The sequence below is a fragment of the Papaver somniferum genome, chromosome 9, assembly GCF_003573695.1.
Source record: "Papaver somniferum cultivar HN1 chromosome 9, ASM357369v1, whole genome shotgun sequence".
NCBI lineage: Eukaryota > Viridiplantae > Streptophyta > Magnoliopsida > Ranunculales > Papaveraceae > Papaver > Papaver somniferum.
The window spans coordinates 18,567,566-18,587,984 of NC_039366.1; the positions used below are offsets into that span (position 1 = coordinate 18,567,566).

The 20,419-nt window shown below is 39.4% G+C and overlaps 2 protein-coding genes across 2 annotated transcripts; both read left to right on the forward strand.

Moving 5' to 3' along the window:
- The first annotated feature begins 242 nt into the window (after positions 1–242).
- On the forward strand, positions 243–3,918 carry LOC113310703 (subtilisin-like protease SBT4.10). Its single transcript, XM_026559454.1, has 11 exons — positions 243–440; positions 531–622; positions 713–810; positions 884–1,033; positions 1,284–1,395; positions 1,514–2,036; positions 2,124–2,218; positions 2,293–2,529; positions 2,647–2,761; positions 2,875–3,079; positions 3,179–3,918. Exons 1-11 carry the CDS (start codon positions 357–359, stop codon positions 3,727–3,729), a joined length of 2,262 nt encoding a protein of 753 aa, XP_026415239.1. The 5' UTR covers positions 243–356; the 3' UTR covers positions 3,730–3,918.
- Positions 3,919–18,466: 14,548 nt separating this feature from the next.
- Positions 18,467–19,475, forward strand: LOC113311509. The gene is made up of 4 exons (XM_026560341.1): positions 18,467–18,671; positions 18,787–18,878; positions 19,092–19,231; positions 19,358–19,475. The coding sequence occupies exons 1-4, from the start codon at positions 18,467–18,469 to the stop codon at positions 19,473–19,475; spliced, it is 555 nt and encodes a 184-aa protein (XP_026416126.1).
- Positions 19,476–20,419: the final 944 nt, after the last annotated feature.

Here is a 20,419-nt window from a genome sequence, read left to right on the forward strand (position 1 = left end):
GTCCACCTGATGGGTATGTCAATCACGCTAGTCAGTGAAAGTGATTTGCCCAACTGAGATCAAACCATCACTTGACACGTTGATCGAATGTGTCGTCCTCCTGGAAGAGTCAGGTCAACTTTGACAAATTCTATGTTGAATAACCAAAAATAAAATAATAGAAATCAAATTAGTTGCAATAGGACTATCGAAGACTTTAAGCTTCTGATAATCTTGAAAATCCGAACCTCACAACAGTGAAAAAGTCTTAACACTTTGAGTTATGAATAAGTTGTATTTTGTTCATCTTTTTCATCAATTACTACAGCAACTTATTACAATTAATTTTCCAATTTTCATATCTCAAAGTGAAAATCATGAATAAGTTGATTATTACAAGTCTTGCACTTTTCTTGTTCACATATATTGTCTCTAATGTAGCCACTTCCATAACAAAGAAGGTACATATGTATAACTCGCTAAGTTCATGCTTATTTTTACTGCATGCAAGCATCATTATCGAAAGTTAATGTTTTCTGTGAAAATTGCAGCACTATATAGTATATATGGGAGAGCACTCTTACCCGGATTCAGATTCGGTTATATCATCCAACCATGATTTATTGGCCTCAGTTACTGGCAGGTAATCATTAGCATATATGTGCCAGCTATATGATCAATTCTGGATTTTATACGAAGCAGACCGTTAATGGTTTAACTGGTTTCATTTTAGTATTCGTCAAGCGAAAGAAGTAGCAATTCACCATTACAGTAAGAGCTTTAGAGGCTTCTCAGCGGTACTTACAGCCGAAGAAGCACAACAACTACGCGGTAAGAAAATTGGTTAAGAAATTAGTAGAGCCATTAGTACTTTCACTAATCTTTCTCTTTTTTTGTATTACAGAAACAGTATCAGTTATTTCAGTTTTTGAAAGTAAGATTCACCAAATCCATACTACTCATTCTTGGGATTTCCTTGGGGTCGATAATATTCCACAAAATAATGCAAATACTGAATCCAAATCAGACGTGATCGTTGGCATCATTGATCATGGTATGAAGATTCGAAAACTCAAGGCTTATTAATCTTTTAAAGTTTCAAGTATAAATATAGTCCAAAGAAGTAGTCAACTCAGCCGTTTTCACCGAGTTGAATTCGTCTGCTTGTGCTTGGATTTTCACTGGATTGTTTTGTTTGGATTGATTCCTTCAGTTCTGAATGTATGTTTCATTGTTTTACAACGTAGTTCAATTATTTTATATGTTTATGATATTGAGAACGTTGGTTATGAATGCATCTGTAGGAGTTTGGCCTGAGTCAGAGAGCTTCGATGATAAAGGACTAGGGCCTGTACCCGAGAGATTCAAAGGAGAATGTGTTGCTGGAGATCAGTTCACAGTTGAGAACTGCAACAGGTGAGCACTTAACTTATCAACACTTGGAGATGGGAAGACTTTTCCCCTTTAAACTTAGTTCAATCTATGTGTATAGGAAAATAACCGGGACTTGAATTATTGAATCTAAATTTTGTAGGAAGATAATCGGTGCTCGGTTTTACTCTAAAGGATTTGAACAAGCTGCAGGACCTCTTGAGTCTCAAAATGAAACGTTTTTCCGGTCCGCACGTGATAGCAATGGCCATGGAACTCATGTTGCATCAATAGTTGCTGGTTCAGTTGTCAATAATGCGAGTTTATTTGGTATTGCAAGTGGAACTGCAAGGGGTGGCATGCCGAGTGCCAGACTTGCCATATACAAAACGTGTTGGCCAACTGGTTGTATGGACGCCGACATTTTAGCAGCTTTTGATGATGCCACTAGTGATGGGGTTGATATCATTTCCATCTCTCTAAGCTCTTCTCCAGAACTCTTTGATGATGCCTTGTCAATAGGATCTTTCCATGCATTCAAGAAAAATATTCTTGTTTCTACTTCAGCGGGAAATACAGGTGATTTTACAACAAAAGTCGCTCCTTGGCTCTTAACTGTCGCTGCTAGCTCTATCGACCGGGAATTTAATTCCAACATCCACCTTGGGAATTCACTTATTTTGAAGGTAAGTTTTGATCAATATCATGAACGTAGTACATATATACCTATGCGGTGCTCAAATCATCTTAAGGGGGACTTCAATATTTTTCAGGGAAACTCTATAAACCCATTAAAAATGGATAAATTTTATCCGGTAATGTTTGCTGAAGATGCCGCTGCTGCAGGTGTTAGAGCAGGAAAAGCAAGGTATGGATATTTTTGATATAAATGTGTACGTAATACGTTCTGTTCTCTGATATTTTTTTCTGTCTCCTTTTAAGCTCATGCAAGAACGGCACTCTAGACCATAAGTTGATCAAGGGTAAGATAGTGGTGTGTAATGGAGGTGGGGGTGGTAAGGGAGCGCAAGTTTTAAGAGATGGTGGTGGTGTTGGAATGATACTTTTGATCAACCCTTTAGCTGGAATAAATGATTTCAGCTTGCAATACGTCATTCCAACTACTGTTCTTGACACAAATGAATTACAAGCTCTTCTTGATTACGTGGACTTATCACCGTAAGTTTCTAACATCAGTTGAAACATCTATCTTCGGTGAAAAAAGAATAAAAGATTAAGGTTTCTCTTGAACGGTATTGATGCAAGTTTAGCAAATATTTTTAATTTTGTTAATAGGTACCCAACCGCCAGAATATCCCCAACGATGACAATTCTCAACACCAGTCGTGCACCAAAAATGGCAGTATTTTCTTCAGTTGGACCAAATACTATCACTCCTCACATTATCAAAGTAGGTTTAATTTGTTGCGGGTAACCAAAATTTCAATTCGCCACTAAACATATATAACAAAAATGGAGTAACTGGTTAAAATGTTTGTCTAATGCATGGAAATTTCTTCGCAGCCTGACATTACAGCACCTGGTGTGAGGATATTGGCAGCATGGTCTCCAGTAAGTATTAAATCGACTGGAGGACGACCCGTTGACTATAATGTTAAGTCAGGCACGTCGATGGCCTGCCCGCATGCTTCAGGAATTGCCGCTATGATAAAAAGCTACCACCCTTCGTGGAGTCCATCAGCTATTAAATCTGCCATAATGACTACAGGTTAACATAGTAGCCAAGCAGTTCACAACTCCTATTTTATTTTGAAACTAAGATTTCCTATTCTAACATTTCTTTGCCCGAATCAACTGATGATGACAGCTAATGTGATGGACGATACTAATAGACCCATATTGGAAAGTGCAACTGATTCTCCAGCGTCACCATTCAACTACGGATCCGGGCATGTAAATCCCATGGCAGCACTAGATCCTGGTTTGGTATATGAATATGACTCCAATGACATAATCGACTTCTTATGTGCTACTCCTGGCACCAACCCAACACAAATTGAAATGCTCGCTGGAACAGAAATCACTTGTTCAAACCCACCAATTCCCACTTACAATTTAAACTATCCATCAATTGGTGTAGCCTTTAAGAACGGAAAAGTAGCGGTTATAAGAACAGTAACATATGTTGGTCATGGCCCAGCAACTTTCAAAGCTTTTACTCAGAAACCATATGGGGTTAAAGTCGCAGTGAAACCAAATGTGCTCAAGTTCAAAAAAACTGGTGAAAGGAAGTCATTCCGGGTTCATTTCAAGCCTTTCAAAACTACTAACAATACTTTTGTTACCGGATCCTTAAGTTGGATAAGTGGTTTATACAAAGTTACAAGTCCCATTGCGGTTAACGTAGTATCAGTCTAATGAAGGAAGTACTGCAGTAGTTATTAAACTTACAATAAGAAGTTTCACTTCAATTGCAATGTAGTTCCTTTCCAAAAAAACAGATTGGTTTTCTTGCATTTGTTAACCCCTTATAATAGGGGAGTGATTTGTAATTAGATTATGATTTTTCTTCGGTAATAATGCATGGCTGTGATTGAGTATATCAAATAGGTATTTGCTAGACATACAACTGAATGAGCATACCCAATGAATCGGAACATGCGCGATTTAACTTTTTTAGTGTAATGTGTAAACATGTCAATACCAAGTCAAAGAAAAAATTAGTGTAAGATATTAGAGGTTGCGGCATCTGGATATAATCATGCATACGGAAAACTAAATAACATTTCTGTGATTGGAACCCTTTTTTGTACCCAATGCTCTTGTATGCACCGACAGGTCGCCGAAAACTCATCAGTTTCTCCTCCTGAGAACCTGAGCAACCAGCAGTACTTGTTTCTCCATCACGTCGCAAGCAAGCTTGATGCAGTTGTAGTAAAGCTTCAGAAAGTCTATAGGGAGTCACCATAAAATTATCGGTTTAGGAGATTGGTCAACTAGCACTACATATTTTGTTTGCTCAAGTGCTAGTTTTGCTTTTTCTTATTTTTGATAGGGTCATGCTATTCCCAGTGTACTCATCTAACTAACCGCCTAAATGTTGAAGTGAGTTGCGTTTGGTTACTTTCATAGTGAACTAAAGGAATTGAACTACCAACAACAAAATATTCAACTCTTTACACAGCTAAAAGTGACATTTTCAGACTCCAACACACTTGTTCATATCTTAAGCCATAACAAGAAATTAACCATAAGAAATACTGTGCCTAGTGAAAGAAAAATTAAATGAACACATACCCAAAATGCAAAAATGACACCATTTAAATATTCACAGTGACATGCATGTAAGCAATCAAACGATCAATTGTCTCCTGTATGTATCAGCACCAACACTAAGCCCATAACATGATCATATATATACCATACAAAGTAAAATCAACATCCTTTCATTGGTATTTTCCTTCTTCAAAAGAAATTAAACAAAGTAGTTAAATAAAAATCCAACCATAAAAGATAATAATTAATCAAAACACAAAATCATACGAAATAAATCGAAATCAAACTAAACCCCCACTAATAAGAGTACCTCAATTAATTAAAATCAATTAAAAAAATCTAAATCAAACTAAATCCCATTAGTAAGATCACATCAATTATTTAAAAAATCAATCAAAAAATCAAAATCCAACTAAACCCAAATGATAACAGTACCCCAATCTATTATACTTGAAAATCAATCAATAAGCTTTTGCTTCCCAAAAAAAATCATCAATAAGCTTTTCTCCCTTACCTGAAGCTGAAGAATCCATTTGATTATCAAGCAAAATCAATACTTGAGGATGATGGTGGTGATGTAGGAAAAGCGTGGTAGTTAGAAAAGTAATGGAATAAGGTCAAAAAGGAGATGAAAATGGAGTCGCCTCATCTTCCGCGAGTAGGAGACTACAGTATTAGGTAGGCTAAGTATGTATATGTGGGGTATTAGGTTTTTTTTTTTAACCATTGATCTATATGATCGTTCTTTCTTAGAGAGATATATCGATATGGCCATACAACCGCATAGCACCGCTAACGGTCACCGGGACGGCTATTTTCCTCCTAATATATAGTAGCACTCAATTTCATCCTCCAAATCAGAATACTCTTCCATTCAATCAATCATTTTTCATTTTCAATTGCTTTTATTTTTCAACCATGAATGTAGGTTTGGTTCTTCTGAAGAAGATATATGTCGAAATAGATGAAACCTTGTATGAAGAAAAGGTTGAAATGTATGTAGAGGTTTTGAGTCAAATGGATGAAGACACAATTGAGGGATGATACCAAAGCCTTTAGAGCCGCAACTTGACTCAAAGGATTATTGCTAAGCTTCATCAGTTTGATGCATGACATGTCCAAGGATTTAGTCCCGAACAAAAGATCACTGCAACCCTCTGTATATTATGGGATACTAGCAGATTTCACAAATATGTACGTCCATATGGACAATCTCATTTATAAGTATCTCCAGAAAAACCCACTCAAATAGATGTTGATAAATCATTCTTTGCCAGCATTTGTCTAGCCCCATTTGTTTCGCCTTTACCTTATTTCCTTCCAGCATTTGTATGATTTAATTTACTCACGGAGCATGTAGTTACAAATAAGGCATAATCCCCCTCTTTCCCACCACATTCTAGGAAAATACGCTGCTTATTAGTATGTATGATGCATTCACTCTCTAACACCATTATTTGCATCATCATTTTCCTTTTCCCCTCTTGTGTTGTTCCGCTAAAGTATGCCATGTTTTAAATGACGAGAGTTGTTTTGCTCCGTCTTGTCCAGCATATTTTAAAAAAAGTACGCTGCTTAGTAGCGTGTATGACGCGTTCACACTGTCTGTTTCTTTCATTTGAAGCACACGTTACAATATCGTAACATGCGTCATCAATTTATTTTTTCCCTCTTGTGCTGTTAGGCTTTGAGAATTTTAAAGTATGTCATCTTCTAGATGAATAATACATGCTCTCTAGTGTTGTGGTTGCAAATTTGTAACTTACGTCTTAACCTGCAGAGCCTCAAGAATTATCAACTTCCTGAAGAATTTCGGAAGATGGATGCGTATCATTCTGGTGGTAACAATAGTGGAACCCCGCAGAAAAGTGATTTTGTTTTTACGCAGAATCTAAATAACTGTATAACTTTTATTATTATTAGATTAGAGTACTATTACAAGCAACTAGAACTACATTAATTTAACAGGTTGTGGTACTAGTCTACGGCGAGCCTCATGAGAAACCTAGTCAAGGAATCCGAAGCGGATAGGGATCTGCGATCATGTCGTAAGGGGAAAAGCTAATTGTACCTTCCATATCAAATTCTGTAATATTACGCCATTATGGACTCGAACCTGGGGCATTTTTGACGGTAACTGAGTTTCTGTATTTGGGTTTTTTAGTTTTACCCTAAAATTTTAAACTCTTTTTTCACCTATAATATATGTTTTTTATATCTCATTTTTTACTCTAAGTTTCCTTTTTTTTACCTAAACTAAGTATATTCCAACGAAAAAAATTGGGAAAAAAAATACGGAAACCGAGTTTCCGTATGGCACTATTCATACGGAAGCTGAGTTTCCGTCACATGTAGAGAAGGGATGGAAAGGCACCAGAGTGAAGCTTTCTTTTAACATGCATCCCTTCCCTACAAATGAGGAATAGGGAAGGGATGAGACCAACCATAGTGCTTTGCCTGAGGCTTTATTTCTTGTAGGATCTGAAGATGTCCAGGAAGGGCTATGTCACGTAACGTTAGGGGTGGTATCAATGTCACGCAACCGTCTCATCTTATTCGCAGTACATGCACTAGGATCTGAACTGTATGTGCACTCTAGCTTGGAGATAACAATTGGATTTGGGGACTTGAAGACAACAACTAGAGTTCCCTTTATAAGAAAAAGATTCACGAAACGTATGTGCGCTCTAGCTTTCGATGGAGTTAATAAGAGTATTGTGAACCAGTAGAGTTTAATTTGGCGTACTTAAGAATTATAGAACTGTTCCTATATAACCTACTGTTTGGTCTGAGGCTTGTGAGGAGACCGACATCACCATTAACTTCTCTATAAATATGAGATGAAGGGCATCTGAAAAACTGAGCCTTAAGCCTTTTTGTGGACTCCAACACATGATGGCAGGTCCAGGGAGGTTTACTTCCATATTCTTTGAGATAGCTTAAAGTTGTCATTGAATTTGTTCGAAGGGAAACTCCGGGACACTATTTAAGGTGCGCAACTTGAAGATCTCCTTCAATACCTTGTATTAGAGCACTGTTCGGTCGAACTCGCAAGTGTTGCTTTCTCAAGTTTGTTTTTCAAATTTAGTTGTCAAAACTATAAGTCTTGATTTCTAGTCTACTTATGGCTATGTCTCGGGTTAGGATAGAATGTGTAGTTGAGCGTTACACTTCACGGCGTTCACCGATTGAAGACGAATAACTACTAAGGGGAGCTTGTGGAAATTCATCAACAAAAGGTACGTGGAGACTTGAACTCATCTATCACTCAGCAGTCTATTCCTATTCTATCTCCTATTGAGATAAAAGTCATATAGCTATATAGACTTTACTTTATAGACATTTGATATTCCGAGCAGAGTTTAACTCGCTTACATATTTCTCTAAATATGTGTTGGTAAGCTTTCGCTTTAATTAAGTTCATCTTTTATTCTTGACGAAAGTCAAAATATGTTCATGTGAAAATCCCATGGTAACATCTTATATGATTTGTGTGAGACAGTCTTTTGATGTAGACTCAAAATGTTTCGTATTGATCGCTTGAAAATTTCTTTGAGGCTAATAGTTTGTGAGACAGCTATTCCCATCTTCTAAGAATGTTTCAGTGATTAAAACGGGAGTTTAGAACTTTTAACCATTGATTGGATATAGCACAGTGTGCGTACTTGTATGCTAACTGTGTGGGTAAAATACCCGACGGCCACGTGTCAACATCCCAAGGGGTAAATATATGATGAAATAATCAGGTTGGAACACCGAATCATCCGTTGAGAGAAGGATTTGTCTCAGTCGAGGCAACTGCACAAACGCCTAATGAATGGCGCGTGTGTGTAAAGGTCTAATCTGCTCAGACGGTCAAGTCTAAAAAGCAAGACCGCATTTAATGAAGGATAAGAACAGGACTTGGGTAGTTAGGCATTGTGACAGAAGACTCGGACGATCTATACTACGACACAGAGGCGATGGAGCACGAGGTTCTCCACAAAAGGGCAGCACGATCCAAGGGAGAGCAAGACAACTCGGAGGGAGAACCAAGTATGCCATCACGAGGGACAATATAGAGCGAGTCCGAGGGAGCCAGGAACGAAAGATCACAGCTCACCCAACTCGGACGATCAAGCGACTACGAGTTTATTCTGTCTACAAATACCAATCCATGTACCAGGAGATGGACAACTTATGTAATCTTAGATGGTTTTTCTACAGAGAATTCCTGAGAGATATTTAGATAGAGAGAAAGTGAGAAATCTAGAAGAGATCTGTAACACTTTCAAGGGTAAGATCTTATAATCAATAATAAAACATCTCCTTCTCCGTGGACGTAGTTCTTCATGGCCGAACCACGTTATATGCTTGTGTCAATATTTACATTTCATGTTATTTACATCTTGTTCATAATGAATCTTGTTTGTTTAAGTAGTTTTTAGTCTTTAATCTTACTTGGATGTAGTAGTCAGAAAATATGCGGCTACAAAGTAGATTTCTGTTGAGATGAATGAGTAGAGGGAGGTATGAAGATCTAATCTACCTCCCTAACAACAACTCTATAATGTTTTCATAATCTCTGTAAGAGAAGTGTTTTCACACTACAAAGTAGATTTATGTTGAGATGAATGAGTAGAGCTCGGACTCAAAAATGATCTTCACGATCTAAGAAGTCTAGAAGAACCTCAAGATCAACAGATCTACGTTTTTTCACTATTTTTCTTTAAGATTTCTTGTTATTTTCAAGATTTTTAGAGTCTTACTCAAGTAGCTCAGGAGAGTTGGTGATCGGAGTAAATACGAAGTTTTACACACTTCGGTGCTCAAACGATCTCCTCCATGAAATAGCTGGGAAGAGATGCTAGTAAGTAGGCCACATAAGGAAGCAATCACCTTATGAGAGTTGAAAAAGACAAACTTTTCATGATGTTCATCATCAAACTCGCCATAATCTTGGAATCTCCTTCTTAAGAATTTAAATTTAAGTCAAGGGGAGGAATTAATGAGTATATAATTAGTCATCAAACTTAAAATTTTGTTTGAAATCATAAGTTAAAAGATGATGAGATATATTTCCTAAAATGGGAAAACGTACTCAATCGTCATAATTAGATTCTTTCCCTAGTATGGCGTGTTAAAGGAGATATTTCCTCGAAAAGATGGGACTGGAAAAATATCTTTTCTCCATCATCAACATCTCATGCAAACAGGGATGTTTTGACATTTTTACATTCTCCAAAATCTACTGCAAAGTCTTCCTGTACTAAATTGTCCAGTTTGAACTATGACTTAGTAATTGCACGTGACCTGCAAATATAGGGTCCCACTTTCTAAAAGAAAAGAAAAATTAAGTTTTATTGCATATGTCGCAGGGAAGGTAATGGTAACGCGACGATCTACCCGTGCGAGCCAAGGAGAAAATGGTGGAGCCCAAACAGAAGACTCGACGATATGGAGCCAGGCGAGCCTCTGATCCCAGGCGAGGGACAACCCGATGACCAATATCGGGAAGGACTAACTGATAATTCTAGCTCCGAAGGCGATGGAAACCCCTTCGAGAAGCGTGACGATATTCGTCTTACTCAGCCAGGAGGGTTGAGCTGCTTGCCCAGACAAGCAACTAATGGTGAGGTCAAGAAGGACAACCCTTCAAACCTCGCCGATGCTAATGCTGCTATTGCAGCCATCTTGAAAACCCAAGAGGCACAGGATAAGAGAATGATGAACTTAGAAAGGCGCAATAGAAAACTGGAACGGAGAAACCGCGGGCTAAAACGCAAAGTAATAAAGAAGGTACCACTCACCACCATTGAAGAAGTCCCGGAGGAGGAAAACCCTTTCGAGCATCTACAAGAAGAAGAACGAATTAACATCCCTGACACCTCGAACGAGGAAACAACGGATCGATTTCCTAAGGGAAGTAGAGGTGTGCCCGACTACGAGTGTAGCCTATCCGAAGGGTCATCAGATGTTGATCCCAAACACAGACGAAACAAGAACCGAATCGACGAAGTAAATATTTACTACGAGACCGAGAATCTCGCATCCACAAACCCAAATCGAGGGGAGAACTCGAGGTCAACTCGCTCTAAGATTGTGTCGTACGTTGAACAATCGGATGATGACTCAGGGCGATCAAGGAATCTCCCCCATGAACCATCTTTCTCGCTCGAGAGAGCTCTGGGAAGAAGAAAGAAGGCTGAAAACAGGCGATATGAGGACGAACTCCAAGCCCGAATCAACCGACTCGAGGAAATGTGTAGAGAATCCACAGGGAAGTAGGAGAACAAGAAGTTGGCAGTGGTCATGCAAGAAGCAGCACAATCTCCCTTATATAAAAATCAATTAAGATTGTCATTCCCAAGGAAGTGCTCCCTACCGGTGTTCACACCCCCGTTCACAGGAACAAGAGATGCAACTGAGCACCTTAGGACTTATCGTATGACACTGACCCAATGGGACCACCACAATGTGGTGTTGTGTAAATTTTTCCAGGCCAGTCTAAGAGATGAAGCCCTATTATGGTGTCGTTTTCTCATCTATCCGAGCTGTTTTTAGAAACATATATCATATCAGTCGAATTGGACCAGAAGTTGATGCGTTGTTTCAAATATCTAGAGGACCGAACGAGTCGCTTCGTTCCCTGGTGACACGATGCTGAGATCGAAAAGTTCCCTGAAGACTATGCGATCTTAGGTTTCAAAAATAGTCTTAGAAAGACAGACCCTCTTTTTGTCCGCATGTATGAAGCCATGCCAAAAAGCTTGGGCATAATAGAAATCCAAGAGGAGTACATATCCTTGGAGGAAATCCAGGATGGAACTTATGATAAGGTGGCAAGAGGAACTAGTAGAGGAGCAAACGTGGTAGAACCACAGAACCCTCCAGTGCCAGCCCAAGGAGCAGGGCGATACAACAATGGGTCAACCCAGTTCAACAAACATCGGACTGAAGGATGGAAAGGAAGAGATCAGGCCCAACAGAAGAAGGGCAAGTTCATTGACCCAGTCTATACAAAATTGAATACTCCCATATCCGAGATCCTCAAGAAGATCGACGGACAGCATAAAATCACTTATCCATGGAATAGAGGTCAGCAACCAGAACGAACTAAAAACAGGACTGACTTCTGCGAATTCCACCAATTTCACACCCACACGACAGACTCGTGTAGGGACTTAAAGAAGGTATTGCAAGACATGATCAATGAGGGAAAACTCCAAGAATACATTGCACAACCAACATCCCCATCCACCACTGGGGCACCCGTACATCGTGTGGATATCCCTCGCGAGGCACAGTACTTAGGCTGCAATACCATTTCACACTCGGCGATAACCACCCCCGTACGAGAAGGAAATATTACCGGAAGAATTTACAAACGAAACTTCAAAGGCGATGAAGTTTTCAGTGTAACCAGAGAACCCCCAATCGAAGATTGGATGTAGCTACTCATCATATTTTCAGCCTCGGAGGCACCAGAAGAAGGACAAAACCATAACGACCCACTAGTGGTTACGATGGCCGTCGCTCTCCCCGAGCACGAGGGCGAGGAAGCGAAGACTAAAAAACTACCCTGGGCAATGCCCAAAATTTTGATCGATGGTGGTAGTTCTGTAGAAATCTTATTCTACGAAACTTTCAAATAAATGGGCCTCGAAGACGAGTGCCTCATACCCTCGACTTATAACATATTTGGCTTCAACGGGTCATCAACCCGTCCAAGAGGAGAAATAACATTAGAAATCCGGGTTGGAAGAATCTTTACCTTAACACTTTCTGTGTTGTAGATGTATTGTCACCCTACACATCCATTGCCGGACGATCATGGGTCCACGGAATCAAAGGAGTGGCCTCGACTTACCATCAAAGGCTAAGATTTCCCACGCCTGATGGAGTGGAAGAAATTATTGGAGACTCTGGCAAAGCAAAGTATTGCTACAAGATGGACGTCCAAAACGGCGAGAACAAAGTAAATTCTTCAAAAACACAGGTGAGGAGGTCTAAAAGTATTGATAACTCGATTGAAGCCCATGACTACATTACAATAAGCGATGCACCAACAAGCTTGTATGACGCCTCAACCTCATGCAACATCATAAACTCGGGACCCACCATACGACCCTTGCAATCACAGAACCTCCCCGATTAGGGAGTAATCGAACCTCGTCCCCATAACAAGGTCATAGGAATACCTAAGAAAAGTCATGGAGAGTATGACACAGGAATCAACCTGGAACGGAGAATGTTGTTACACAACCAACAAGCAACTTTTAAGGAGCTAACTCAGCCAAGATCAAGACACATCATGCTACAGCCACCATCATCTGGCAACAACAAGCCATCAACAGGACCCATGGAAAACTCTTCCCAAAAATTGGCTATTGATTGGATTATAGACGCTGCGTCCACGGGCGCCTTACTATCCTTATTGGACATCTACTCGGGTTACATCCCTTGCCTCGAACAAAGATTTCCACCTCAGCCAGGCACAACATACACAAGGAGAGAGCACACCCTCTCCAAATTCCTCGGCGATACATTAAGTCCTTGGTCATCCGTCAAGACAGCACAAATGTTTCCAAGCCCAATTAGGCTATTAAGCAAGTTTACCTCACAAAATAGGATGGAAGCAAAGCCCAAAATGTTTCTTCAAACTAATGAGAAGCATTAACGAAATTATAGCTTATCTCTCATTAAGTACAGTATACGACCCATGAAGGTTGATATCTAGAAGTCAGGGCTTCGATCCCCTCCTTGTAAGCAGGTCACGTGACCTCCCTCGAAATGTACTAAGGGCTCACACCCTCTTTTGAAATTAATAAAACTACTCCTTTTGTGTATTACTTGTTTACATTATGTAGATTTAAATTCTTATCATCGCATGTGTTTACTTTTCCTTTCTGATTTATATATGCATATAGGATAGTTGCATCATACTTGCATTTCCAAACAAACACACAAGTATACTCAACAACCATGGCACGGTGCTGGCCGCACCTCCCATTCTACAACAAAAAAGTGCGGGTAAAATCACCCCAAGTTACCTTACACGGACAACAGACCTAAGGTAACGTCGTTCCGATCATGATACCGGACAATGTCCTGATATGACAGGAGATACCCATATTTGACAACTCTATCTTACGCCATAGTAAGGATTGATCAACCAAGGTATCACCCTTGACAATATGCTCCAACAGCAAGCTCAAGGAACAAGTGCTACTACAATTGACACTAAACAAAACATGCAAGGCTAAACGAAAGTTGCTACAATCCTAGTCTAACACCATAAGAGATAGCATGTCTAATAAAGGAATTGGTCACTCCATGGATATGTTACCCGAGGTTTGACCAACAATGTACAATCGAACTCTTTCACATCCAAATCATGATAAAAATATCATACGACTAAAACGAAGGTAGTCGCCAAACGGCACTGTCAAAAACCAATTAGTAACAATATTAAAGGTGCCTCCCACAACTGAGGACTTTCCAATAAAGAAGAAAATGTTTCCACAAAGGTGCATATGAACCTACACACTTATGTTCAACATGAGAAACTAGGAGAAAAAGGCTAAAATGAGCAAGCTTAAGTCTGTTCACTATCAGGAGCTCCTTGATCGTCGTCCCCTTCCTCCTCGACGTCAGTGAAAATCTGCACAGGCTCGGACTCGACAACCGGGGGAGGACCACGATGTTCGCAGCAGCAGCAGCGAAAGCTCGTTGACGCTCTAGAAGGACAACAACCTTACAAGATTTTGTCATCAGCACCTTATACTGAGCATGAAGGTTATTCAACTTCTCATTCTTCTCCGCTTGAGCAGCATCTAATTCTTCCTCATGACTGCTCACCAGCTCATTAAGCTCCTGATCAAGGCCCCGCCTAGCCACCCTCTCTTCCTCCAATTGACGCTCCAACTCAGCATTTTTCTTGCAAACCTCTGCAAGAACAAAGCAAAAAGATTAACTCATGCCAAATATCATGGCGAAACAATACAAAAACTGATGTATATGTGACCTTCGTTTTCAAGCAAAACGGCGGCTAAATTTTGTTCTAATCGAATCTTTTCGGCATCTAGAATACTAAGTCGGGCCTCTACTGGAGTTACGGCCATGTCACCATGAGGACACGATCGCATATGCCTATCACGCTCCTTTTACAGGGCGACATAATCCCGCTTAAGCCTTTTCAGTGATTCCTTATCGCCTTCGACTTGTGCTATGATGGGCATATGATCGCATTGCCAATTAATAAGCCCATCTTTCTGCACTGGAAGCACCTTGATTTCATCTGAACGCTCCACAACTGTTCACTTAGCTTTCTCAAGCAAGTCCCGTAGCTCCACAATGCGTCTCCGATGTACCTCAACATTATCACACAACTTCACATTCTCTTTCTCTAAGGAGTCAATCTTACACTGACGCGCGCTGACATCGAGTCTAAGACCACTGCGCTCTCTAACATGTCTATGACAAACATTATCTAACTGCTCCTCCAATCGTTTGACCATAACTACCAATACAGGGACTATTTCAGAAGTCTCATCCCTATCAAGAAGGTGCAATATTAAGGATATGGAACGGGTAAATACCTTATAACTCCTTCTTATCCCGATGAAAGGCTGATGCTTCATCCCTCGCTAATGCCAATGCAGTACGAAGTAGTTGAACCTCTTGCTCAGCAGCTTTGGCCTTCCTCATAGCAACATGAGCCTCGACTAGCATACCAATCCTCAAATTGTTGCTCTAAAAATACAACAATACAGTCAAGACTGGCGCAAAAAAAAAACGACAAATCATACAATGATGAAAAACTGAAACAAGTTAAACATCACATACCGATAGCATCAGCTGTTGCTGTGCAGACCTGTCCAAAGACGTCAGGATACGAGCTTGATCGTCATCGCTCAGATGAGCATACCTATCTGATTATATGATCTTCATCGACTCGGATCCGCCACTAAACCAGGGCGTACAAGAAGAAGCACTAGACGGACCCGCTGGAGCAGAAGGAAAACCACCAGCAAAGTTGCTTGGTACACTCGGGGTACCACCACCAACACTCGGAGTCACAATAAGACCATCGCCTACCTCGATACTAACACCTGCACCCCTGTCAGCGATATCCCTCGCCTGGGGCAGAGTTATCTCTGATCCAAAGGAAGCACCGGGATCGGAAGGATCAGCCAACAGAGTTTTATTAAGGTCCTCGAAGAATGAATCGGAGACATCCAACATTTCATTCTCACCAAACAAAGCATCCACATCCACTTCTATGGCATGTTCAATAGAAGCAGTAGGAGCATTTGATGGACCAGCACCATCATCTAATCTTCTCCTCTGCCAAACCACACAAATACATTGGCTGCTAAGGCAAAAAACCAGGGGCAAGGTATATATATATATATATATATACGTCAAAAAATCAGGACCAAGTATTTTCTATATAATTGAAATATCACAGGTTGTGCGTTGTTCAGTCAATTAGATAATCCAACCTTTGATTGTTGGTATAAATTGATTGGCACTTGAATATTGGTCTTTGGTATTGTTCAAGTTGTTTCTTAGAATAATCAGGCTCGCAGATTCTATCAGTTTGATTTGCTGATTACATTGAGAAACAGAGATACAACTCTTGGATTTTTTTTCCATTGATTGAGTCTGACTATCTAGTTGATTCTCTAGGAATTATATTGGAGTTTTTCCACACAGATTGCCGAAACGAAATATTGAGTGTGGTTGTTAGACCCCCGTTTTTTCACGTTGTAGCTCATGCACAGTGATTGATGATGGTATTGCGCTGCCTGTTACAACACTAAGAGAAGTGCCAAGTTCATTTTGTATACTAGCCCCAAACCCCGCACCTTCATCACACAAGGACCCATCAGAGGTAACTGCCACCTCTCATATCTATGGTTTCTTCCAGCTAATGGATTTTTGGGTAGGCAAATAGAACTCAACAATGCATCTCATTCTTGCAGCAAAATCGCGCGACTCATTGCAGTCAGGCATTAATAGAAGCCTTTTTTTTTCTTTTGACTTAAATGGTTAATTCATTGATAGATAAATAAAGAAGAAACAAGATGAGAGCTCCTAAGTGAGTACAAGGGAAGGTAAAAACCAACCCAAAACAAAGAAAAGAAAAACCCTCTCACTCACAGTGAGAAGTAAACACAAACATGAGAACAAGAAACTCCAACTTCAAAGAGAAAAACAAAAGGCCTAACCAAATAAAAGAAAACAAACTAAGCTTGACCCTTCTTCTTTTGAGATTTATGCCCTCTCCCAGTCTTGAATCCTTGCAAGAGGCCATCTGCAGTCTAACATCATCGATAATCTTATAGAAGATAACGCTAGCAGGCTTTTTTTTTTTTTTTTGAGTAAAGGTTCTATTGTTCCTATCACTGCAAATATGATAAATATAGGCATTCAAAACGATCTTTTTGATAGTACCTACAGCATTGACTCCTTGACATTCTCCACATGATCACACCAACGAATCTGGTCATCCCAGTTTATATGAACTGTTTCTCTAAGTCCAAAAGCCGCTGACGAAATCTCCGGATGTCGGAAGAGTAGCTGTAACCAAAGAATAAGTGGTAATACAACACATAAGTTACTGCGAAAATTCTCTAGCGTGTCCCGGGTTGCCGAAGATGCATAATTCAACAATGATGTGCCTTGTTGCGCTCCATCAAAAATTGCTGAAACGGCTGAAAATAAAAAGGGATAGGTTTTTACAAGAGGGTAGTCAAATAAGATTTTGAATGATTCCTGGGAAGTTCGGAAATCTATTGTTAGTCTGTAGAGACTTTTGGAGAGTCTCTTAATGTCTCTTGTTATTGGTTGGAGGTTTTTTAAGTCATTTAAATTCTCTGAAACTCCATGTTATTGGGTTAGGATTTCATAAGAGTCACTCCAACACTCCTGTTATTCGAAGGGAAACTGAAAGTCATTGATTTGTTATTTTCAGAGTTTTGAAGAGACTTGAAAATAGGCATGGTGGAAATCTCTCCTGAAAAGGTGATATTTTGGGGAACTTGAAAATTTGGAGATTTTTTTTGGTTTTGGGAGTGAACCATTTTTGTTCCTCCTTTTGCAGTAAAACACTTATGTGACACTTGCGCAGTAAACTCCGCATAGGAAATCAATGGCGAGACAACATAAGAAATAAAATGTGGGACGGGCGGATTAAAGAGAATGAAAATTTAGGCATAAGCCAACAATGAGATTTATCTTGACAACATGCGCATATTTCATTATGTATTCATGGTACTTTTATAATAATGTAACGTGAATAATAAAAAAATGGTAGATTTTTGGAATTGACCAGGGAATATTATACAAACTTTTGTCTCTACAAATCACATAAACTTTCTACAAGTCTCATTTTTTGTCTCTACAAGTCACAAAGACTCTCTAAAATATTTTTAGAGAATCTCCCGGAGTTACTCAAATTAAAAATCCATGAAAGTCCATAGAAATCTTGTTTGACTAACCCTGTTAGTTTGGGCTTTTGTTAATGCCCACCCATGGAATCTCGCACACTTGCCCGCTCGCCTTGTTGTCCCCTATCAAAACTTGCTTTAAATTTTGAGGCACCCTTTTGTGTTTTTTTTTTTTCAATGCAAGTCAATCCCTATGTATTGCCTACATTGGGCTATCCGCACCAGGCGAATAATTTTCCAGACAGACTCGGGTTATAAACAAGGAAAGTTTCTGTTATGGGGACGTATATTCTCAGGGAAGCTAATTTCCTAACAGAGTTCTGAATCCAACCTACCTTGTTCTCAAAGTTCTCTTTTCCTATATATATATACTTTTATAAAAATATCCGATTCAGTGAAATTATCTTTTTCTTCATAGGAGAGCTTTTAACAATTTTATAGCAATGGAACAAGTGATTGTAGTCGGTTTAGATGATAGCGAACAAAGTTATTACGCTCTTGAAGAAACTATTGGTTACTATCAAAAGCAAGAGAAATCAGAAAATAGGATGATTAACAAAGAAAGACAAAAGTGGGAAAACGGCAGCGAATTGTTTCCAGAATATAAATTCAAGATCGTTGTTGTTCATGCAAAACATAGACCTAACGGTACGTTTAGGGTTTAATCCTCAATCTTGTTTACGTTATTTGCAGTTTATTAGTTTACTTCGTGATGACGTAAATCTAGGTGTATCCTAATTAATTAAGGCTTTTGTGTCTTTAGGCCAAGAAGATTTGCAAGATCAGGTGGATATTCTTGAAAAGAGATCGGAAAAAATAATCAATAGGGCCAAAGAGATATGCAGCAGTCGATCGGTAAGTCTTATACAATTTCACCAATTTGTGATGATTGCTATCTCAATATCGTGTCCCGGGAATGGATGAGTTATTGTTATAGACATCAAGAACGGATATCCTAGATATTTGCGTTGTCTACAAAGTGAAGATACCATGATGCATGTGAATAAATTGGATGAGTTATACCTAAACAGAGATATTTGCGTAGTCTCATATCTGCTGCTTTTTTAGGTTGCGAATGTGCAAATGGAAGTAATTGAGGGCGAACCAGGGCCTGTATTGTGTGATGCTACAATGAAACACAAGGCAAAGAAATTGGTCGTGGGGTGTCGAGGTTTGGGGAGCTTATCGTTGTCGGAGGATAAGAAATGGTAACTAAATTACGCTAGTTCACAAAACACAATTCTTGCAAATAACGTAGTCTTGAATACTATAGAATAGAGGGTGTCTAATTCCATCAATATCGAAATTACTAAGCTACATGCTTTTTGTTGCAGGGTCGGCTTAGGAAGCGTTAGTTTCTACTGTGTAACTAACTGTAAATCTAGCAGGCCAGAGGTTATGCGGAAGGTTCAGATCAACAACTCAGCATACGAGCTGGCTAGCCAGATGTAACTCTTCTCCAGTGGCGGAAAGTGGTAGGAGGGGCGTGAAATATAACGTAGTTTTTTTTGTAAGGATTCATCGATATCGTACTGGATTTCAGTTATACAAAGACTTGTTTTCGGTTTATCAGTAATAGTAATGATGCCTTACCTATATGTTGAATTAATGTTTAGAGTAATCAAGACATCTGTAAGCGTAAGAAGTCCTCGGGTTAATCGTAGCTAATTAACAAGCATCACCTCCCTCGGTTGAACAACCATCTTTTTCCTTATGCTGGTTCTGAATTAACCAAAACATCAATAAAATTCGCAAGGCCTTCGGAGCATAGGCGTTAGACACCTCCCTGCCATGTGTATATTACTGTTTCCCCTAATTTAGACTTGACCTTAATCCCACATTTCTAAACTAATCACCCTCTCTTCTAATCCTCATGAAACACTTGAACAAAACTTGCAAATTTCATCTCAATGTACCCAGGATTCTGAGATAGAGCCCCATCCGTTAATATCCTTAAGAGCATTGTTCACTCTGACCAAAACGTAGTTAAAATGATGAAGCGATTTAATTGGACTCTCACCAGAGTTCAAGTTAAAAAAGTGAAACATGAAAGTGTACCTGAAACTAGTAATGTTAATCATATAATTCGGCAAAGAAGATCAGTTATAATAGATTCCAATAGTCTTAAAGAGATTGTAAAAAAAGTTAGAGAAATAGGGTTCCATCATTTACAAAGTTACAAACCACATTTCTTTCAGCAATATTGACATCAGTGAACGAAGCCAGTTGGGGAAAAAAGTGGAGGCTTTCAAAAGATGGGGTTGGCTCTGCTTTGTGTTGCTTTGATTTGGTTGGCGCATTGGATCTTTTGTTCATTTTCTCCATGAGACCCTGATTGGATGTATCATTGATTGGACCCCTTTCCTGTAGCCATTTCTCTTGTGTGCACCTAAAGG

Bases quoted from the DNA above. Each gene is read 5' to 3' on its own strand.
- LOC113310703 (XM_026559454.1), top strand. From the start codon at position 357: ATGAATAAGTTGATTATTACAAGTCTTGCACTTTTCTTGTTCACATAT. The intron at 441-530 runs GTACATATGTAT...TGAAAATTGCAG, and splicing joins CCACTTCCATAACAAAGAAG to CACTATATAGTATATATGGG. The intron at 1,034-1,283 runs GTATGAAGATTC...ATGCATCTGTAG, and splicing joins CGTTGGCATCATTGATCATG to GAGTTTGGCCTGAGTCAGAG.
- LOC113311509 (XM_026560341.1), top strand. From the start codon at position 18,467: ATGGAACAAGTGATTGTAGTCGGTTTAGATGATAGCGAACAAAGTTAT. The intron at 18,879-19,091 runs GTAAGTCTTATA...CTGCTTTTTTAG, and splicing joins AGATATGCAGCAGTCGATCG to GTTGCGAATGTGCAAATGGA. The intron at 19,232-19,357 runs GTAACTAAATTA...TTTTTGTTGCAG, and splicing joins TTGTCGGAGGATAAGAAATG to GGTCGGCTTAGGAAGCGTTA.